Source organism: Enhydra lutris, unplaced genomic scaffold (genome assembly GCF_002288905.1).
Source record: "Enhydra lutris kenyoni isolate GAN:26980312 unplaced genomic scaffold, ASM228890v2 scaffoldscaffold2, whole genome shotgun sequence".
NCBI classification, from domain to species: Eukaryota; Metazoa; Chordata; class Mammalia; order Carnivora; family Mustelidae; genus Enhydra; species Enhydra lutris.
Genome location: NW_019154086.1, coordinates 67,833,566 through 67,852,763, shown reverse-complemented (window position 1 = coordinate 67,852,763; position 19,198 = coordinate 67,833,566). Strand labels below are relative to the sequence as shown.

At 41.0% G+C, this 19,198-nt stretch overlaps 1 protein-coding gene across 3 annotated transcripts in view; it reads left to right on the top strand.

Moving 5' to 3' along the window:
• LOC111150282 (ST3 beta-galactoside alpha-2,3-sialyltransferase 6) overlaps positions 1 to 19,198 on the top strand; it is a 63,903-nt gene that overhangs the window by 23,450 nt on the left and 21,255 nt on the right. For 2 of the 3 annotated variants that reach the window (XM_022507737.1, XM_022507727.1), the window contains 4 exons: positions 10,722 to 10,821; positions 13,567 to 13,644; positions 15,615 to 15,718; positions 16,961 to 17,024. In XM_022507737.1, the coding sequence (XP_022363445.1) occupies positions 10,733 to 10,821; positions 13,567 to 13,644; positions 15,615 to 15,718; positions 16,961 to 17,024 (335 nt within the window). In that variant the 5' untranslated portion in view covers positions 10,722 to 10,732. The remainder of the gene's footprint in view (positions 1 to 10,721; positions 10,822 to 13,566; positions 13,645 to 15,614; positions 15,719 to 16,960; positions 17,025 to 19,198) is intronic. The other variant, XM_022507745.1, reaches the window with a different exon arrangement.

The window sequence follows — 19,198 nt, the reverse complement described above, 5'->3', positions numbered from 1 at the left end:
CCCCCTGAAGGAGGTGACTTGAGAATTGAAAACCGTGAAGGTTGGAGAGGACTGGAACAAAACCAAGACTAGTGGGTTATTACTGTGTCCCTACCATGAGACTGGAATCGTGCTAGAGGAAAGTCCACATAAAAATGTCCTTTTGTGCCACGGACTCTACTACTTGTGAGTGAGATTCCCCCTTGGCAAGTTTTTAAATTTTTCTAAATCCTGGCTGTCTCTTCTAGAATATGGTGACCTAAGACCTTTCTCTGTCAACATGCCGTGAACTCTTTCCAGCTCTGAGGTCTGTAATTCCGGGGTTCAAGCTGTGAACAACAGTAATGGAGCCTGAGGTTGTAAAGGTTTGGCTGGTGATGCAGTTGACCATTTTAGGCAATGCAGAATGAATTATGTGCCCTGTATATATGAGAGGAGTATTTCCTCTCAAAATATCAGGAGTATTGTGGTGATAGTGGTAGCAAGTGGAAGGAGAAGACCGAAAACGATATAGGAATGAAAATGTTGAGGGAATTTACAAGGCAACCACAAATATTCCCTAGAATGTGAGGGAAATTCTTCTCAAGCCACTTATTTCAGACAGAATCTGACTGGTTTCTTCTGGAAAATTGAAAAGGCCATGTCCAAAAGACTTAGCAAAGATAGCAGGTAACGTAGAGTGAGCTTCCGGTTCCTCTAAAAAACCCTTTGGGATATCTCCCAGAGCCCTGACCCTCTGGGATATAATTTCTCTTTACCAGACTGTCTCCCATCAGTACTTCTCAAACACACAGATCACCTGGGGGTCTTGTTAAAGCACCAGTTTGATGCAGTGAATCAAGGGTGTGGAGCTGCAGTTCTGCATTTCTACCAGGTTCCCAGGTGTTGAATACTGCTGGTCCATGGACCTCACTTTGAACAGCAGGAGTCTAAAGTATTTTGTTCTAGGTCTCTCAACAGATAGTCATATTTAGAAACAGTGTAACAGTTCCCTTCTCGACTCATCTCGGGGAGTACACACCCATGATGAGCTCTTGATATCAACAGATGTATCAGTTCTTACTTCTGTCAATGATTTGTATTATTCAGTGGCATCAATAACTTGAATTGTTACGGGTGCAGGTTTTGTGTGTGTTTTTTTTTTTTTCTCCCCCTTCTTTAACTGAAGAATTCAAGCAAATCTGTTCAGGAATAGGCAGGAGACTACAATATAAAGTTTTTACATAAAGTTAAACATACATTTACTGTATGACCCATGAGAACATATGCTTGTTCAAAGACTTGTACTTGAATGTTTAATGTAGTGTTGCTAAAAGTAACAACAACAAAAAATGTGAAAAGAGCTAAATGTCTATTAGGTGGTGACTTGATAAATAGTTGTGGTAGAGTCATAAAATGGAATACTACGTGACTGTTAAAAAGGAGAGGATTCCTGATATAAGCAACATGAACAATTTTTTAAAAGCATTTATACTAATTAAAATAAGCCAGATATAAGGTTCTTATCACATGCTTCAATTTAAATGAGCTTCTAGAAAAAGCAAAAGTATTTCGGTAAACAGATCAGGGCCAGGGAGTTGGCCTTAAAGAGGAAAATGGGAACTTGGGGGCAGAGGTTGATGGAAATATTTAGTATGATTTTAGTAGTTGTTACATGACTGTATACATTTGTGAAAACTCATCAAATTGTACACCTGAAAGTGAATTTTATTATAAAAATTTTATCTCAATAAAGTGAATTTAAAAAATCAGCTACAGTTATTAACCTGTTAACATATAATATTCCTTGGAGGTTATCTTATGAGTTGGGTGCTAATATAAGGAAATAGAGAAAATTTCCACTCTGGGAGAAGAAATGGGTCTCTGGGAGAAAATATGAATAAACAGTAGGAATGTAAGAAGTTCCCTTAAAAGCTTCTTTGTGTATTTTCAATGTAGCTGAGTCTGAAGAGAGAGATCTTGGAAAACAGGAACTTCAGTTCATTTATTTTTAGCATCCAGTATAGTATGCTATTAGCTGAATGATTTTAGTGTGTCCCACTGTGCTATTAAAAAACAAAATTCTGCTGAAAAGTCATTTCTGTCCTTTTTATATTCTTTGCAGTAAGCACAACCAATTTTCAGGAGAGGATTTGGTCATCTGCTTTGGCAGGGAAAGCTTAGCTTTAATTAGGTAAAAAGATCTGTTTACATCTGCTAAGGATGAAATCTGGCAAAAGCACTGGGTTTCTGGACAGACTGAAAGTAGAGTGTGTATATGTGTGGAGAACTAGCTGCCTATCATTGTATTAGCCGAAGAATTGGGGGAGGGGGAGAGAAAGTTAATTGTACATGTTTTCCCTTTGCCATGCAGAAAGAAAAAACTATGTATTTAGAAATCAGCCAGAATGTATACAGTTGGTCCAATTTGTTGAAACTAGACAGTTATTTTGCGGGTGGTGATGCATATATCAAACTTTCTATTTACTCAGTAACGTCAGATTTTTCCCCCCTTAATTTGTATCAGACAGTAATAACTCAACATTTCAGATTTAAACTTTACTTTTTCAGGTATAAGAGGGCATAAGAATTTTGTATGTGCTACTCTTTATTCTTTAATTATGGCCTATTGAGAATTATCAGGTCCTTCCAGCAGAAATCTCATCAATCAGAGTACTCTTTAAGATTTATTTTTTTTAATTATAAAGTAAACATTTTTCATCCTATAATGTTTCTAAGTGTATTTTAATAAATTCTATATTTAATGTGTATCATTCCCTTTTTTACTTTAAAAAAGGTGTTATGTGAATATAAAGTTGATGATGTAATAGTTAAAAAAAAACGGTGATTATAGTTTCCCATATGTACAATTTAAAAGTTTTCCATAATGTACAATTAAACTCAGATCTGAGTTTGAACTCTAGCCACTGTTGTGGTAATTAAGCACCTCTAGCATGGAGATGATAATATACTTGCTTTCATCATCATGTGTGAAAAGGGCTTAGTGCAATTTTGGGCATTTGGTGAGTAACTTAATCAACTGTGCTGTTGTTTACATGATCACCAGCACCAAAGGGTAGAGGTCCTTTGTATGTTAACGATGCTACCAGGCACATTTGGATCATCCAGTTAGTAATAAGGACCATCCTTAAAAAAAGAGGTGGCAAATGAGTTAAAGAGGACTGAGCCCTTTATGTGGGTCACTGAGGGGTCCTGTGTGTCTGTGTTGAGGCTCGGGCTATATGGAGATGGCCAGGTCTCGGAGGCTTAGGGGACCTTTGGGGCTGAACCAAAAAATCGAGACATTACTACGTGGCTAGAGCTGGAGCTAATCCTCACAGGGACATGTGATGACAGCATAGTCATGAACTGAGCAATCAATAGAAAGAGGAAGCCGGACAGCGTGTATGATCTGCTGGCCAAGTTCACACAGTCTCGAGTGTGTTAGTGTGAGCTGAGGACTGGTGGAGAGCTGTGTGGAGAAGGAACTCCGGAAGGGCTGAATGGGCACTGGCTGCCAGCCAGGCCACCTAGTAAGGCTGTGGAGGTGAGCCAGGAACAGGGGCCCCTGCCTAAGGGGAGAGTTGTGACTGAAATCCTGCCCATGCCAAGATATTGTGCCCACGTGGCAGGGGTGAAGGGCTAGAAGGGCCATTCTTTTCCAATACACACAAAGGTGCAGGTTGTTGGGTAAGACCGTTGAGCAGCAGTGCATGGTGTGCAAGGCCAGACTGAGGAGTGGAAGAGCGGTCACGGTCCTCACTGAGGCAGCAGGGGGCCTGGGGAACAGAGTGGATGGGGACATGGTTCAGATACAAGTGACTAAAAAATTGGAAGTTTCGCTGCAGAGCCACTGGGGTGAGAAGAGAAGAATGTCTGCAGACTTTGCGAAACAAGGATGTCCTCCAGCGAGCTGCCGGCAGAATTCAGGCCTGGTGAAGGAGATGGCGAAGATCCATGGGGAATCCACTAGAACCTGACCAAACTGTGGAGGTGCTACTCTAGGGCTCCTCAGGCTCCCTTTCCTTGGGCTGGGATCAGTCCCAGAGCCTGGGTGGACCTGAGCCTACGGACAAGAGGGGCGTTAGGAAGCATCTCCAGCCAGGTGTGGTGGGAATGTCACAGAGAGGCCAGGCAGGCTGGGTCTGTGTGCTCAGTGTCTGGAAGAGCAAACACGAAGAGTGTTTCTTCCTTCATGTTGTAGGATGCTGAGATACCCACAGGGCTTTTGTGCTTGGTGAATAGAACAGTTATTCCAGAGCTGTTGCTGAACGTGCTTTGTTCTAGCTGGATGTTGGTAAAACAAACTCCTTTTGATTTGAGAAGGCATGAGGAGAGTCCAAAAATAAAAATCTGACCACTTTCAAGTGTCATTCCATAGGATCTGTTGGTTTGTTTGCCTTTTTAAGTAATGCCATCAAGCTTGCCCTGAGGCTCAGGAATGTGCATTGAACCAAACACTCTCCTGTTTGCTTCTCCCTGTTTGCTTCTCCCTGTAGTCGAGTTTGAGAATCACTGCTGTAGGGCACTTAACAGAACCATGGAAGACAAAAAATAATGGGTTTCCTGAAATCCAGCAGAATGAGTTGGGAAGGGCAAGGTTGGGAGTAATAGGGTTTTGCTTCTGTCCACTTTGTGATTGTAACCTTCCTCTTGATTTCCTCAATCCCTGGAATTTATACTGCATAAGGAGCTGGTAGGATAGACAAATGAGACAAGTGTTTTGTAGTGCTTAGTCTGGTGTCAAAAAGATGCACCCATTTATGAAAGCTCACATCAGGAGAGAGGCGTACAATGCATGGGCTCCCGTCAGAAAAGGGTTGGAGTTCTGGGTCTGTTATTTGTCAGCTCAGCAAAGTTACTGCTCCTGTCAGGGCTTCAGTTTCCTTATCCATAAAATGGGAGCTGTAAGTTTACTATTCCCTTCATGGGGTGGCTGTGAGATTACAGGAGATAAATGCTTTTGGTAAAGCATTTATCACCTGCCTTGGCGCGTGATGCTGAACGCTCCTATCTTAATGATTCTGATCAGTCATTATCCATTGGGCTTTTGCCACGTGCTAGGCATTTCTGGTAAAAAGAAAAAATGCAAAGCATCTAATTACGGAATGTGTAACTACATTCAACAGCTATCTACTTATCGTCTGTATGACGGGTATTAGAAATGCTGAAAATGCAATGATAGACAAGATGTACTGTCTTGCTCTTAGGGAGCTCAGAGTCTCATCCAGATGACTACTATAAAATCTGTCATGGTCTCTGGATTTCAGTAAACTCATATTTTTTTCCTTCTGTTGTTCTCTTGCATGTACAATGGCAATGATTCTCAAACTTTGGTATACGTAAGAATGATTTTGGAGGGTGCTTGTTTCAGTGCATGTGTCTGAGCTCCAGAGATTCCAGTCCCGTAGGAGCTCAGGAATGTGCATGTTACCTGTTGGGTCACCCCAAAATGGGTACCCCAATAATGGGTCCATGATTAAAGGAACGAGACTGATACAAAGCTAAAGTCAAGCAAAGCTTTATTTCGCGCCAAGCATTAAGAATCAAACCGACCGTCAAACAGACTGGTCCGGGCCGCACCTTACAGAGAGGACGACCCCTCCCTGCTTTCCAGACTAACTTCTATAGAGCAAAGGCCATGTGGTTGGGCCTGGCCACACACAGGTGGCCAATGAAATTGTAACACACAGAGAAAGCTGCACAGTCATACTAGGTGACCAACTGAATTACAATTTCCCCTAGTAGACATTTGAACCAGCCTATCACCTAGTTCAGAATTGGCGCCCAAAAGGTGCCCAAAGGCCGAGGCCCATACTCCTTGGTAGCTAGGAGACAGTATGCGCCCCCACTGATTGAATACCTCTACCTGGCCTGACCCACCCTTGTATTTGGACTTTGTTACGTGGGACTGGTTTCTGGGACTTGTTTTTAAGTAAATTTTCCTGGGCCGGGGGTGGGGGGAGGTGCAGAGTCAATTTAAGTTTTACAACAAAATGGCAGTTCAACCGGGGTGGGCCGCTCTGGCTGAATAGGCCCTTACATTACCAAGCCCCCATCGGGTGCAGACCCTTGGACCTGCCACATCACTTGGGGGCACGCTGCCCTGGAGCCCTTTCCCTTTCACAGAGATCTGAATTTACTCTTTAGGAACTCTAGCTGCCAAACAAGCATTGTCAGGATTAGATTAGATTAGAACTATCTTTTGGGCTCCCCTCACTCATGCCTTTGGTCTTGAGAGACAGGATGACACCAGGAATAGAACTATGAGGAAGAAATGGTTAGACCTTCAGTCTATTTCTGTCTTTCAAGCTGTGTGACCTAGGGCAACTCAGTCTCAGAGACTTTCAGTTTCCTCATTCACCAGGAAGATCATACGTACATGCCATTTATCAAGCTTGTCTTGAGCCTTAAGTGAAGTGAGGGACATAAGAGCATTTTATGAACTTTAAAGCTCCATATAAGACACACTTTTGCTATTAAAGAGAAGGGAAAACCGTTGCTCAAGATTGAGCTCATTTTGATATATGGAGAGTATACGTAGATCGATATATTATAATTTGAGAAGAAATAGTTGATCTCTGCCAATGATTCCTGTTCTCCCCGTGATGGCTTGTACCCACACCTGAGATAAATAATTGTTTTATGACTTAAATTTTGTAAAGAATGTTACCGACACCCTGGTTTTCGGAACAGCTGCAGCCAAGAAGCTGGGTCTGTCATGTTTCATGTCAAGATCTTGAAACTTGTTTGTTTCCGTAATGGAAGCTCTACTGGGCTTTCCCCCACCCCCCCTTCCCCTTAAAGAAGGCACTCTATGTTAAATTCTGGTTTTCTTTTGAAATATTAGTTCAAAGCAAAATGGTCATTCAATTTATAGAATTATAATTGGAGAATCTGTTTGTTAATGAAAGTTTTTTCCTATGAGCCGGCAGAGGAACTATACATGTGTATCACAAGGTTATCTGGGCTGGCCCAGTCTGCTTTGCAACTTGAATATGCTTTAAATTGCCCCTGAAATACAAGAGAGAGGCTAAGCTTCCTAAATTTTTCTCAGCTGGTGTATACAATGGCTCTTCAAGAGTAGGTTCATTTTAATCTTTAAAAGGAAAAAGGAATTAAAAAAAAAAAAGAACGTTATTAGTGAATGAAAAAGAAAGTCTCGCTCTCATACTTCTGTGTTTTGTAAAATAATATATGAATTTCCTGAAGAATGCATTTTTGGGGAAGAGATGAGCAAGTTGAATTGTAAATACTGAGTTCTTTCTCACAGTCTTCATCTGCTGTTTTATCTTACATGTAAATAGGTTTTTAGAAGTCTGCTGGTACTGGTAAGTGGCATCCACATTGGGTGTTTGCATAAATGATGTTATTCTTGGTGGAGCCTTAAATATCTGAGCATTTAGGCAGATTGTTTTGTGACTGTATTGGCCCGTGGTAAAATACCTTCTGGGACAGTCTTGAGTAATTTAAAACTGTTTCAGTTCAAGTCTATCTGGTGGATTCCAAAACTCCCAGAGTTGCCAAACACCCCAGATGTCTGCCACCATCAGCTTGTACAACAAAAGGGGGTTAATTACGGTGTATTTTCAAGGGAGTCACAGGATATATAAATAATCCCATTGTGTTCTTTGGAGTCTTTTATATTTATCCTCTATCCATGTTTGGGTAATACCTACATGGTGGAGGGGAGCATTTTGCTGAGGTCACATCAGTCAAAGGGATGAGACAAGCCAAGTCCATCAGTCCCCTGTGAGCACTGATAGGCCTGTATCTTGTGATCATGAAGCATTGCTCATGGCCTTTGGTCGGGACTTAATATGATCAGGTCTCCCCTGTATGGACCCCAGTTCCCTGACCTTTCTCAGGGCACCCAGTACGTGGGGAGGAAGGAAAGCTAACATTTGCTGAACAAGTATAAGGGCCAGGCTCTGGGCTAGCTAACTTCTCTTCCATTCTTCAGTTAGCCATTTCAGTGATGAAGCTGATATCCCAAAGGCCTCACTGTCTTAGATTTTTACCGATAATCCCAAACCTTAATTCTCTCTATCACTTGGATTTTCCCAAGTATTTCTTAAGAAACATAGAACCATACCTTTTTTTTTTAAGCCTACTAATAATAATCCTGCAATTTATTTCTTGCTTTTTACCATGAAGAATTTAAGGCGATTTAAAAAAGAAAACAAACCCATAGTACATCAAGATAGCATATATTACAAACGGCTGAGGAAGAAAAAACAAAGTGGAAAGAGATGCGCAGGCCTGAGGGGATGGGAGCAGCAGATCTAGATGTTCCTTACATGCTTTACTCCCTTTGCCATCAGAGGAAGTGGGTTTTCTGCCAAAACCACACGCAACTACCTTTTCCTGCGAAGACAGTGAGAATGCGGCGTAGGCTGCATCAGAAGAGACCAAGGCTCACTTTGGCTTTCTCAAAACCTGTGTATATTACAACTTAGAAAAAGAGCATGGCAAACTTTAGTTTAGGAAACCAACAGCAGTGAACTACACAAACTTATTCAGCATGTATTTTGTGCCGTAGGTTGTGTGAGACAGCCATCATTTGGGGTCATCTACCTAATAGGTCCAAGAGGTAGGTTGTGTGCTCTCCTTGTAAACAGGTGAGGATACTCCAGTTGGAAGAGGTTAGCTGATTTAACTAGGGACCCCCCCCCCCAGAGTTAAGTGGAGCTGGGCCATGAGTCATGTCTTCTGATTGCTAAGCAGTGTTGACTTTTCAAGGGGAATTACGTATACTAAGGGAGGTGTGTCAAGTTAGCTCATTTACCTTCTCTATTTGCTTTCTCCTTACATAGGCATTTCTAATTAACTTATAATAAGGGCATGTGGGGGGGCGCCTGGGTGGCTCAGTGGGTTGGGCCGCTGCCTTCGGCTCGGGTCATGATCTCGGGATCCTGGAATTGAGCCCCACATCGGGCTCTCTGCTCAGCAGGGAGCCTGCCTCCTCTCTCTGCCTGCCTCTCTGCCTGCTTGTGATCTCTCTCTGTCAGATAAATAAATAAAATCTTAAAAAAAGAAAAAATAAGGGCATGTGGGTGTGATGGCGGTAAGAAGCCGCAGCTGACAGACGGCAAGGGAGGGGAAACTAGCCATCTCCACTGCATGAAGACTGCTTAGCGACAGTCCCACACCCTTCCTGGTTCCAGAGAAGCCTGGCACAATTATGACATTTGTTAAGATGACCCACCTTATCAAGGAAAGCTCAGATCCTGTTTATTATAGTCTACGTATGAAGACAAAGGAGTGCTTTACTTTAAGGGTTTCATTTGGTCTTATTTTACTGTTAAAAGGGAGACAGCATGATATTATTTAGAAATGTATCTCCTCAGACTCATGATGTCTACCCTGCCTTGCCATGATTGAGGTTAACAGATAAGAACAGGAATGGGGGGAGTGGCATGTGTAATTGCCCAGATGAACCAGAAACTTGATAAGAGAGGCAAAGAGATGGCCTACTTGTTTCAAATCACAAGCATTGGGAAATCTATTATAAGAACCATACGATGTATTGTCTTTTGCATTGAATTGCACGTGGAAGTGAGAACTTACTCATTCCTAGGAAGCAAAAGTGAGAACTAAATATGGTTAGGTTTTTAAAGATGTATATGTCCTATAAAGGGTTTTTAAAATGATATTCTAGAGAGGATAGTGTCCAGGTTTTTATCCATCTATAAATGTATAATGGACCAAACTGTCTATGTAGTGCAAAAACAAGTAAGAAATTAGCTAAATTTACCTGTGCTATGATATTGAAAAATCAAATGGGTATACGTAAAAGTCTATAAAAATTGGAGATGTGGGAAATATTTTTTAGTAGATTTTTTTCTTAGTTTTTATAAAATGACTTTTTTGTTTTTTGTTTGTTTGTTTTTTAAGAGGGAGGGAAGAAGGGGGCTATGGGAGAGAGAGAGAGAATCCTAAGCAGGCTCCATACCCAGACCCCAACTCCAGCTCACGACCCTGAGATCACGACCTCAGTCAAAATCAAGAGTCGAACACTTAACCGACTGAGCCACCCAGGCCCCCTTCCCAGTATTTAAAAGTTACACAAAGGACCTGTAAAAATTACAATGTTTAGGGTGTGCCGGGGTGGCTCAGTGGGTTAAAGACTCTGCCTTTGGTTCAGGTCATGATCCCAGAGTCCTGGGATCGAGCCCCACATTGGGCTGTCTGCTCGGCAGGGAGCCTGCTTCCCTTCCTCTCCCTCTGCCTGCCCCTCTGCCTACTTGTGATCTCTGTCTGTCAAATAAATAAATAAAATCTTTTAAAAAAAAATTACAATGTATAGCTTTGAAAAATCATTTTGAGCAGTGAAGAAATGCAATGTTTGTTTACATCTTAAGGCATATATTCACTTTCTATGGAGAGAGTGAAAGATTTTTTTTTTAACGTGTCTGAAAACAAGTTTTGGAAATGGAATATATGTGTAAAATTCTGTTCTGAATGAGTTTTTTTCTTCTCTAACATGAGAAAGTAGTATGGAAGCCACCAGCTTTGAAACAGTGGTGCTGTTTGTTGGTTTACCTTCCATGTTGTATTGTCTAAAGAGGCTGAGGAGAGAGAGAAAAAAATGCTCCCTTCCTGCAAATTTAGTGGATATTTCCAAAAATAATAGCCCTACATCATTTACTTCTCCTTTCCCTCTGTGTTTGTTCACTGATCTTGTATTTGAGCCTTTGCGTGAACCCATCTATAGAACAAATAATACTGCCTTTTCTTTGGATTTCATTCCTGTGTTTCAGGTGGGCCAGCCATGAGAGGGTACCTTGTGGCCATATTCCTGAGTGCTGTCTTTCTCTATTATGTGCTGCATTGTATATTATGGGGAACAAACGTCTATTGGTAAGTTTTAGTTTTGTTCTTCAGTATTTTTTTTTTTAAGGAATTTATTTATTTGAGAGAGGGAGAGAGAGAGCAGAGTCAGAGGAGGGTCAGAGGGAGAGAATCTCAAGCAGACTCTGCACTCAACAAGAGCCTGATGCGGGGCTCGATTTCACGACCCTGAGATCATGACCTCAGTTGAAACTAGGAGTCAGTTGCTTAACTGACTGAGCCACCCAGGCACCCCATTATTTTTGCTCTTTAAAAATAATTCCCAAACTAGGCTTTCACAGAGACACACAAATGATACTAGAGGGACCTATAAAACAAACAAACAAAAAACAACCTCTTTAACATTTTGAACCTTTTCTAATAGCTTTCCATTATAAGTTGGAGTTTTACCATTCCAGTGTCTTCTATGTTGTACTCTAACAGTTTAAAAACTGATAAAATAGCACCTTCTTTTTATTGACTTTTCAGTGAAGCAGTGATGTTGATTATCTTTGGGATATAACATTCCATATATATTTCATCTCCTTGAATTGATGGAATAATTTTTGGACTCAGTGGTACTTGACTGTTGAACCTAAAATAAGAAATTACTGATTAAAATATAGACACTACATATGGTTCTCTTTGTTTAAAAATATTTGGTGAATATAGGTGTACATTATGAAACCATGTTGACTTTAAATGTCACATATAAAACTTGGAAGAGGCACAGGTAATTTTATTGCAAAGAAAAACGTATCAAATAAGCTTTTAATCGTTTTCCCTATTGTTAGTCCTTTGGCTAGGAATAAAGTTTTGATGACCTTTAAATCCTGAGTGGATGGTTGTATATGATATCAAAATAAATCACATGGTAATTTCCTGTCTTAAATTCTCACTACTCTTTGCCAGTTTTTCAGTAGGAGATCCTAGATCAAGTTTCTGGGTTTTGTTTTGTTTTTTTTTTTTTTTTTCCTACTAGATAAAAAAAATTGATGCTTCTGAATTTATTTCACCACTGGTTGATTGAAAAATTATTGTAATGCTCTTCATGGAAGGAAGTTAGGCAGATGGTCCTTGGGAAAACCCAATGCCAGGTGGGTAGGTTTGGCCCTAAGTTTCTAGACTTTGGACTTAAATACTGAGCTAGATGACTTAGAGGGTTTATTACATACTACATGAGGGTTATACCATGGGGATCTCTCCTTCCATCTTTGCCATATCTTATCTCTGTCCCACACTCAGTAATGGAAGACAGAACAGAAGAGAAAGCAAGGAGTTTACCAGATGGCTACTTCCCTACAAATCCTATTGTGTGTCACAAGGGGAATGATAAGGAAGACCATATAAAGAATCTAAATTCTACACAGTCTTTTGTCCTCAGGGTTTGAGGAGTGTTCATGACACGCTTAAGGTAACACACTCACTCCAGTCACATAAAGTACCGTGGGAAATTACCTCAGGTGGGTTTTGTGCTGTGAACTTGATTCCTTAAGAATTATTTAAGACAGATACCCTTTTTAAGCCACTCAGAGTTTGTCTTCACAATCTCCTAAAAGGTCTTCTGTTTGAATAAGCTTAGAAACCAAGTAATAGCTTATAGTCCATTTTGTCCTCTGAATATAATTTTGTTTTTATGGTCTAATGTCCTGGTCCACCATATTTACATACCTTCCTTACATATAAATCAAGGGATTCTTGTCATTTGTGGTATTCACCAAAGATGTTTTTCTGATAAGGACTTCATTAGCTTCACAGTTTAGAAACCTAGCAGAATTTTTTAACAAAAAAATTGAAAATTGAGACCAATTCTTTTAGTTTGAGTCCTGTGATTATAGAAGAAATTGGATTAGTTTTTTTAAGATGAGTTCCTCACATCATTGATCATTAACATCTTCTTCTTCTTCTTCTTCTTTTTTTTTTTTTTTTTTTTTTTGACAGACAGACTTCACAAGTAGGCAGAGAGGCAGGCAGAGAGAGAGAGATGGGGAAGTAGGCTCCCTGGTGAGCAGAGAGCCCGATGTGGGGCTCGATCCCAGGACCTTGAGATCATGACCGGAGCTGAAGGCAGAGGCTTTAACCCACTGAGCCACCCAGGCGCCCCATTAACATGTTCTTCTGTTAAGCAGTAATGAAGCTGGCTAAATCTGGATCCTGTCACCATGTTCCCTTCATTTATTTTTGTTGTCGTGCTCTGTCTTGTTTCACAATACCCTTTTAAATTGTGGAGACAAGCAGTCCATTCAGGAGACCCAGAGGGCCTAACCTGTGCCAAGAATAGAGAGGAGTTCCATATGGCTCTGAATAGTGTGATTTGTGGAAGCCAGATCACAAGGCTGCATCTGTGGAATTGCAGGTCTGTGTTTCTGTGGCAGGTGTTCCCAGATGTGGCATGGAGGGCCGAGATAGCCATGAGCATGGGTGTGTGTTGGGTTTCTCAGGTTCTGGGTTGGGGGGATTTCTAAAAAGTCAGCCTGCTTGAGGCCTCCACAGTGTGGTAATCCTGGCCCTACTTGAAGGCTTTTTGTTCGGTGCTCACTGAATTACTTCTGGGTCGCTCGTCACCTCAGCCTTTCTCATTCTCTTGCCTTGTATCCATGCATCCTCCAACATATGTAAGGTACTGTCCTCCCTTAAGGGCTTCTGTGAGAATTTTTAATTCCATGACTGAGTAGCCTTGAGGTGGTGGCACTGAACAGATTCCCAGGGCATTCGTTTTCCTCTGGGCGGGCTGCCTGGTTCTGGTTTCTGACTGACCCTATTTTTGTCTCATAGGGTGCCACCTGTGGAAATGAAGCGGAGAAATAAGATCCAGCCTTGTTTATCAAAGCCAGCTTTTGCCTCTCTCCTGAGGTAAAAATCTAAAAGAAACTGTGACGGACGAAATGTTCAAAACGTGTTTGTGATCATTTTTCACACTTGTTTACTTTTTTTCATGTAAATCTTAGCAGTATAAAGTAGACACTCTGTATTTAGGAAAGAGCTTGAATATCCTGTCTCTTTTTGTGCTTTTAGTCAGAGCTCTGCATATATTTTCAGCAAAGGCATCGAAGAACTCAGTCAGACCAGTATTCTTTTCACACAGGTCAGATTAGAGACTGATTTGTGTTTGATTATAAAAAAGTGAACTATTCTTCAGGGTTTTACTTCCCCGCCCTTGTTGTTCCCATGTTGTTTTTCACCTTTATTATTTTGTGGCTTTTTGTCCCTGGCCTCTAGGTTAAACTTTATGATGCCACCTTTTTCCTGACTTTGAGGGACTTTCAGTGAAGTACTTGGAATGTAAATAATGATCTTTATATGGTAAAGCCATATAAAACACTTGTAGAAAAGCCACAAATATTCTTTTCCTCTGTTCCCTCAACTTTGACAGATTGCTGGTCAATAGCTTCTAGAGAAATAGAGATAAATGACAGTCTGGTCATTTTAATTGTGTAGAACAGGTATGGGCTTTTCAATATTTTACCCACTAAGGATCAAAAATGTCTGTTTTCTTTTAGTAATGTTACTGCACCTTTTCATTACTGGTTCTTAACCTCTTGGGGCTATAGATTCCTTTAAAATCAACTCTCTAGGAAACTGCAGGTACAGAAAACATTTCTGCCTATGATCACAAGTATGCATGGCTAGGACCACTGCAAAGGAATATGTTTTACTTTGGAACCCAGTCTACACTGGGATAAATACATTTTACCTTGGAACCCAACATGTATAAATAAGGCTGGACCCTCGAGAGTGCTGTCACAGTCACAATTAAGTCTAGGGGACAGATCTGCGTCAAGCAGGAAAGGCTCATCCTCACCTGTTTCCTTAGTCTGAACATGGTGTGAGCTCTCACGTAGCTCTGAAGACTAAGCTTATGGGACTTGTCCAAGGTTAGTGGCTCCTGAGTGGCAAAGCCAAAAGGAAACCGGAGCTATGTTACCCCTATCCCACTGCAGTTTATTTCCTTCTTGTCATACAGCCCCTGAAACCCCAGGGCACTGTAATCTGCACCTGCAGTTTTTAAACTGAGAGAGCAGAGCTGATAAGACTGGAAAATGGGGTCAAACGTGAGGGTCAGAGTGTGCGATAGTTTGACTCGTTCCTTCTCTTTAATTAAAAAACCTTTTTTTTCCTACGTCCTACTGACTCCATAAAGAAGTAGTATGGAGGTGAAATTCATTCAGTCATTTATTAAGCATATGTAGCCTGCTTACTCTGTGCTGGGTGCTAAAATTGGGGGCACGGGGACAGAAGCACATCCCACTCTCCTCATACTGCTCTCTTGTCTGCAACAGGACCTGAGTGGGGTCAGCAGGGCAGGACAGAGCAGGCAATAAGAAGACAACACCCACGGTTCTTGTTCTTGAGAAAGTCTGAATGATATCAGAAGAGAGTTTAATCCTCAGCGCATCGAAATTTTATTATATTTTTATTTTCACAGCTGACACAACTTCATACATATGGAACTTTTACATCTGGGAGTGGCTTAGCACCCATGCTTTTATTTTCCCTTATTGCCTGCTTTGTCTCTTCCTGCATGTGGCTACCTTGTTTTCGCTTGGTATTGGTTTGTTTTTAAATTTTGATTCCCCCTCGCTAGCCCCTGAAGCTATGACGTAATTTTGTTTCCACAGCCTGGAAAGTGTTTGCACTCTGGTTGTATAGTTCCATTGCATATTCCATTCTGTGACTTTTAAAGAATTTAGAAAATAATTACACATTCACATACAGTCAGTATATCAGGAAGAGTACTACACTGCAGTTGTCTTCAGCTGTGATTTTTAGAAGGCTACAGATATGTAGGCATTTGGGAGAATCACTTTTTCCTTTTCTTGCAGGTTTCATCAGTTTCACCCTTTTCTGTGTGCAGCTGATTTTAAAAAGATTGCTTCCTTGTATGGTAGCGATAAGTTTGATTTGCCCTATGGGATAAGAACATCAGGTCAGTAATATTATTCTTTACCTAGCCCTAGTCATGTGAATGGTGTTTGATGTGAACCACCTATTTATGTAATTTTAAGGCCTTAAAGGAAATGCTTTGGAGATGGGATGAAGGAAATTAAATTTTAATATAAAAATCCCTACCCCTTTTTGAGGGGCAGTGTAGAATTAAAGAATAAAGAATTTAAGAATAAAATGGCACATTTGTTGTTTTTATTGAGAAACTGCTTTTTACTTTGGTTTAGCCCCATGGTATTATTCATGCGTTCTCATGCTTTAGTTGATTCCAGTGTAGAATTAGCAGGGTAACCCTGTGAGTTGGGTTAATGTCCTTTCCAGCTCCCCTTTCCGCCTCTTTACCTCTGAGTTTTGTTTATTCCATCAATTTAAGATCTAGCTCCTGGATCAGCCTTTTGACCAGAGGGTGTTTTACTTTTGCCAAATTGAGAGAGAATCCCTCTATCTACTAATGACAGAATAGTTTTCTCTTGGCATGTCGACAGGTGAACTGGCTAGCTTTACATTGTAGATCTAGGCGAGACCCGGAAGCCCAAGAGGTGACAGGCTTACAGTTTTCCAAGTTAGATTTTGCATATTCATCTGATCCTGGTGTATTGTATGCATGGGTGTGTATATGTTTTAAAAATATACCGCAGAGAATTTGATAATACAGCTAAATTTACTGAAAATTGGTTTCTAGACTAATGTCAGTTTGAAAGGCTATATTCTATACTAGAATTCTATACTACATTATACTAATGTCATTTGATGTTGATATTTATTGTTTTCAGATTAAGCATCTTTTCTTTTTTTCTTTTCTGGACTTTTTGTAACGTGTCCTCGGAGCATTTTTTTTTTTTTTTTAAGATTTTTATTTATTTGACAGAGCACAAGTAGGCAGAGAGGCAGGCAGAGAGAGAGAGGAGGAAGAGGCAGGCTCCCTGCCAAGCAGAGAGCCCGGATGTGAGGCTCGATCCCAGGATCCTGGGATCATGACCTGAGCCGAAGGCAGAGGCTTTTTAACCACTGAGCCACCCAGGCGCCCCCCTCAGAGCATTTTTGAGTGTGCCTGTTGAATAGTGCTGGCTAAGTGCAGCTGTATTGTTAATTTTCACCACGGAATAAACCCCTGGGGCCGTTACCAGTTTGAAATGGGTTTGGGGCAGGGAAGGGGACAGATGGCTTACTAAGTACCTAAGAAGCCATAATTCCTTTTATTTATATTATTCCATTTGTTTTCTAGCGGAATATTTTCGACTTGCTCTTTCAAAACTGCAGAGTTGTGATCTCTTTGACGAGTTTGACAAGTGAGTTTATTTCCTTGCTTTTGTTTGACGGGTTTGAGCTAATGGGGTTCAAAATGTGCACCCCAATTTAAAATGTCTTCATACAAGAAGATTCCTTAGTATTTGTGCATAACTAAAACCTCTAGTAGTTATTTCTGTGATACTTCAAATAAAATACAAAATTAATTTAGAAGCTGCATAACTGGTTGTCTCAAAGGTTTGCAGAGAGCCTTACGATGATGAGCAGCGCTAGTTCCAGGTCAAGATACTGTATTCCACATTCATCTTTTCTAAGTTGTTGGTACTGAAGAATTAACTTATAGCCTCCGTTGCTCAACTCACAGCCCCCTCCACAGGCTGTTTCCTGTACCTTCCCATGGATCTTTTTTTTTTTTTTTTTAAAGATTTTATTTATTTATTTGTCAGAGAGAGAGAGGGAGAGAGAGCAAGCACAGGCAGACAGAATGGCAGGCAGAGGCAGAGGGAGAAGCAGGCTCCCTGATGAGCAAGGAGCCAGATGTGGGACTCGATCCCAGGACGCTGGGATCATGACCCGAGCCGAAGGCAGCTGCTCAACCAACTGAGCCACCCAGGCGTCCCCCCATGGATCTTTTTAACATGAGGATCCTTTCTGTTTCACTTGAATATTGGATTTCAGAAGCACTCTCTTCCTCTTATTCAGAATTATACTGGAGGGAAGCAAACAGCTTGTTTAGATAATACATTTTCTGACTGCAAAAGGTCATTGAGTTTGTAGAATACTCTGGTGTCAGGTTAGCTGTGTAGGAATGAAATTGCTAAAGATAGACTTCTTAGTAGGTATACTTACTTTTAGAGAGGTAGAATTTCTTCTCAAATTTTTAGGCTACATTTTAGGATTTGGCCAGTGGTCCCGTTGGATGGTACAGGTGGTCTGCAGATGTCAGGCCTCCACTGAAAAGGAGAATGACAGAATTTTCCCTCTTGCTCAAGAGGACAGGTGAGCTATTTAGTGGAAACATAAGTGAGGGTAGTGGACAGAGGTATGAAAATGGAGATAGACTTTACAAAATAGCTAGAGGAACAGTGCTCGATTTTGTCTGAATTTATCTCCTTTTTCTCTGGGAGCCCAGATTATGAGTGTGGATTATGTAATAAATGTTGCTCATTTCAGCTTGTATTTACTTGTTATCATTTAAAACTATGTCTTCAGCTTAATTTCAGTTTTGATTGCATATCAACACCAACCACATATGTTCTTTCCTCACCTAAAGTTTTATAGCTCCAATGGGTAGAATATTGTTTTATGCAAACCTTTGGCAAATGTGCATTCTATCATGCGTCCCAATTTTTACCATCAATCTGCAAACTATCCCTGATAATCCTTTTTTTTTTTTTTAAATGGGGGAATTGAAACTAGACACACATACATAGTTTTCTGCAGTCAGCAAATGCTAGAGCCAGGATGTGAATCTAGAGAGTTCTGTCCAGTGCCTGAATGTTTGACATAAGAGTAACCATCACAAGATCCTTGTCCCTGTAAATGTGAGCTACTGTCAGGATCCTTGGGGTGGGGGGTGCGACTAGAAGTTTCATTCTTTTCTGGGTTTTTAGAACTACTTAGAATTGTACTGTATGTAGTTGCTTTCAGAAGCCCTTCTCACACAGGTGTTCATCATCTGTGCGTCCCTCAGGCAGGCTCTTCCCTCTCTTCTTGCTGACTTGACCTTGCTGTTCCCCACCCTTTGTCCTTTGTCACTGAGCATGTCCCCCACTCCCACCCTCAACCCGTGTCAGGCTCTGAGCATCACCCGAATTAGGAGAGGTGGGTGTGGGTGGTGAGGAGGGATTAAAGATCTTGCTGATCGCACAGGAGCCCTTGAGTCTGAAGTTGTCAAGGGACTGAAGTAGAATAAAATAATGTAGTCAGAGACTTTTCAGGTAGAGAGAGAATGGAGAATGTCCTTGTAGGATGCCCGCAGAGTGCACACAGGGGATGCGTTCAGATACTGAGTCAGCGTTGCCGAATGGCTTGTTTTACTGTGCAAACCTGTTTCCTAGGGACTTGAGAAAGTATTTTGAAAGCAGATCAGAATACACTTATGACACTATTACATTCTATGTGCACATTAACTTTTGGGATGGGTTCACATGTAATAGTAAATTATACCTATATTTTAAGCAAGTCATTCTGCATTTGTCTGGAAGCCACTGTA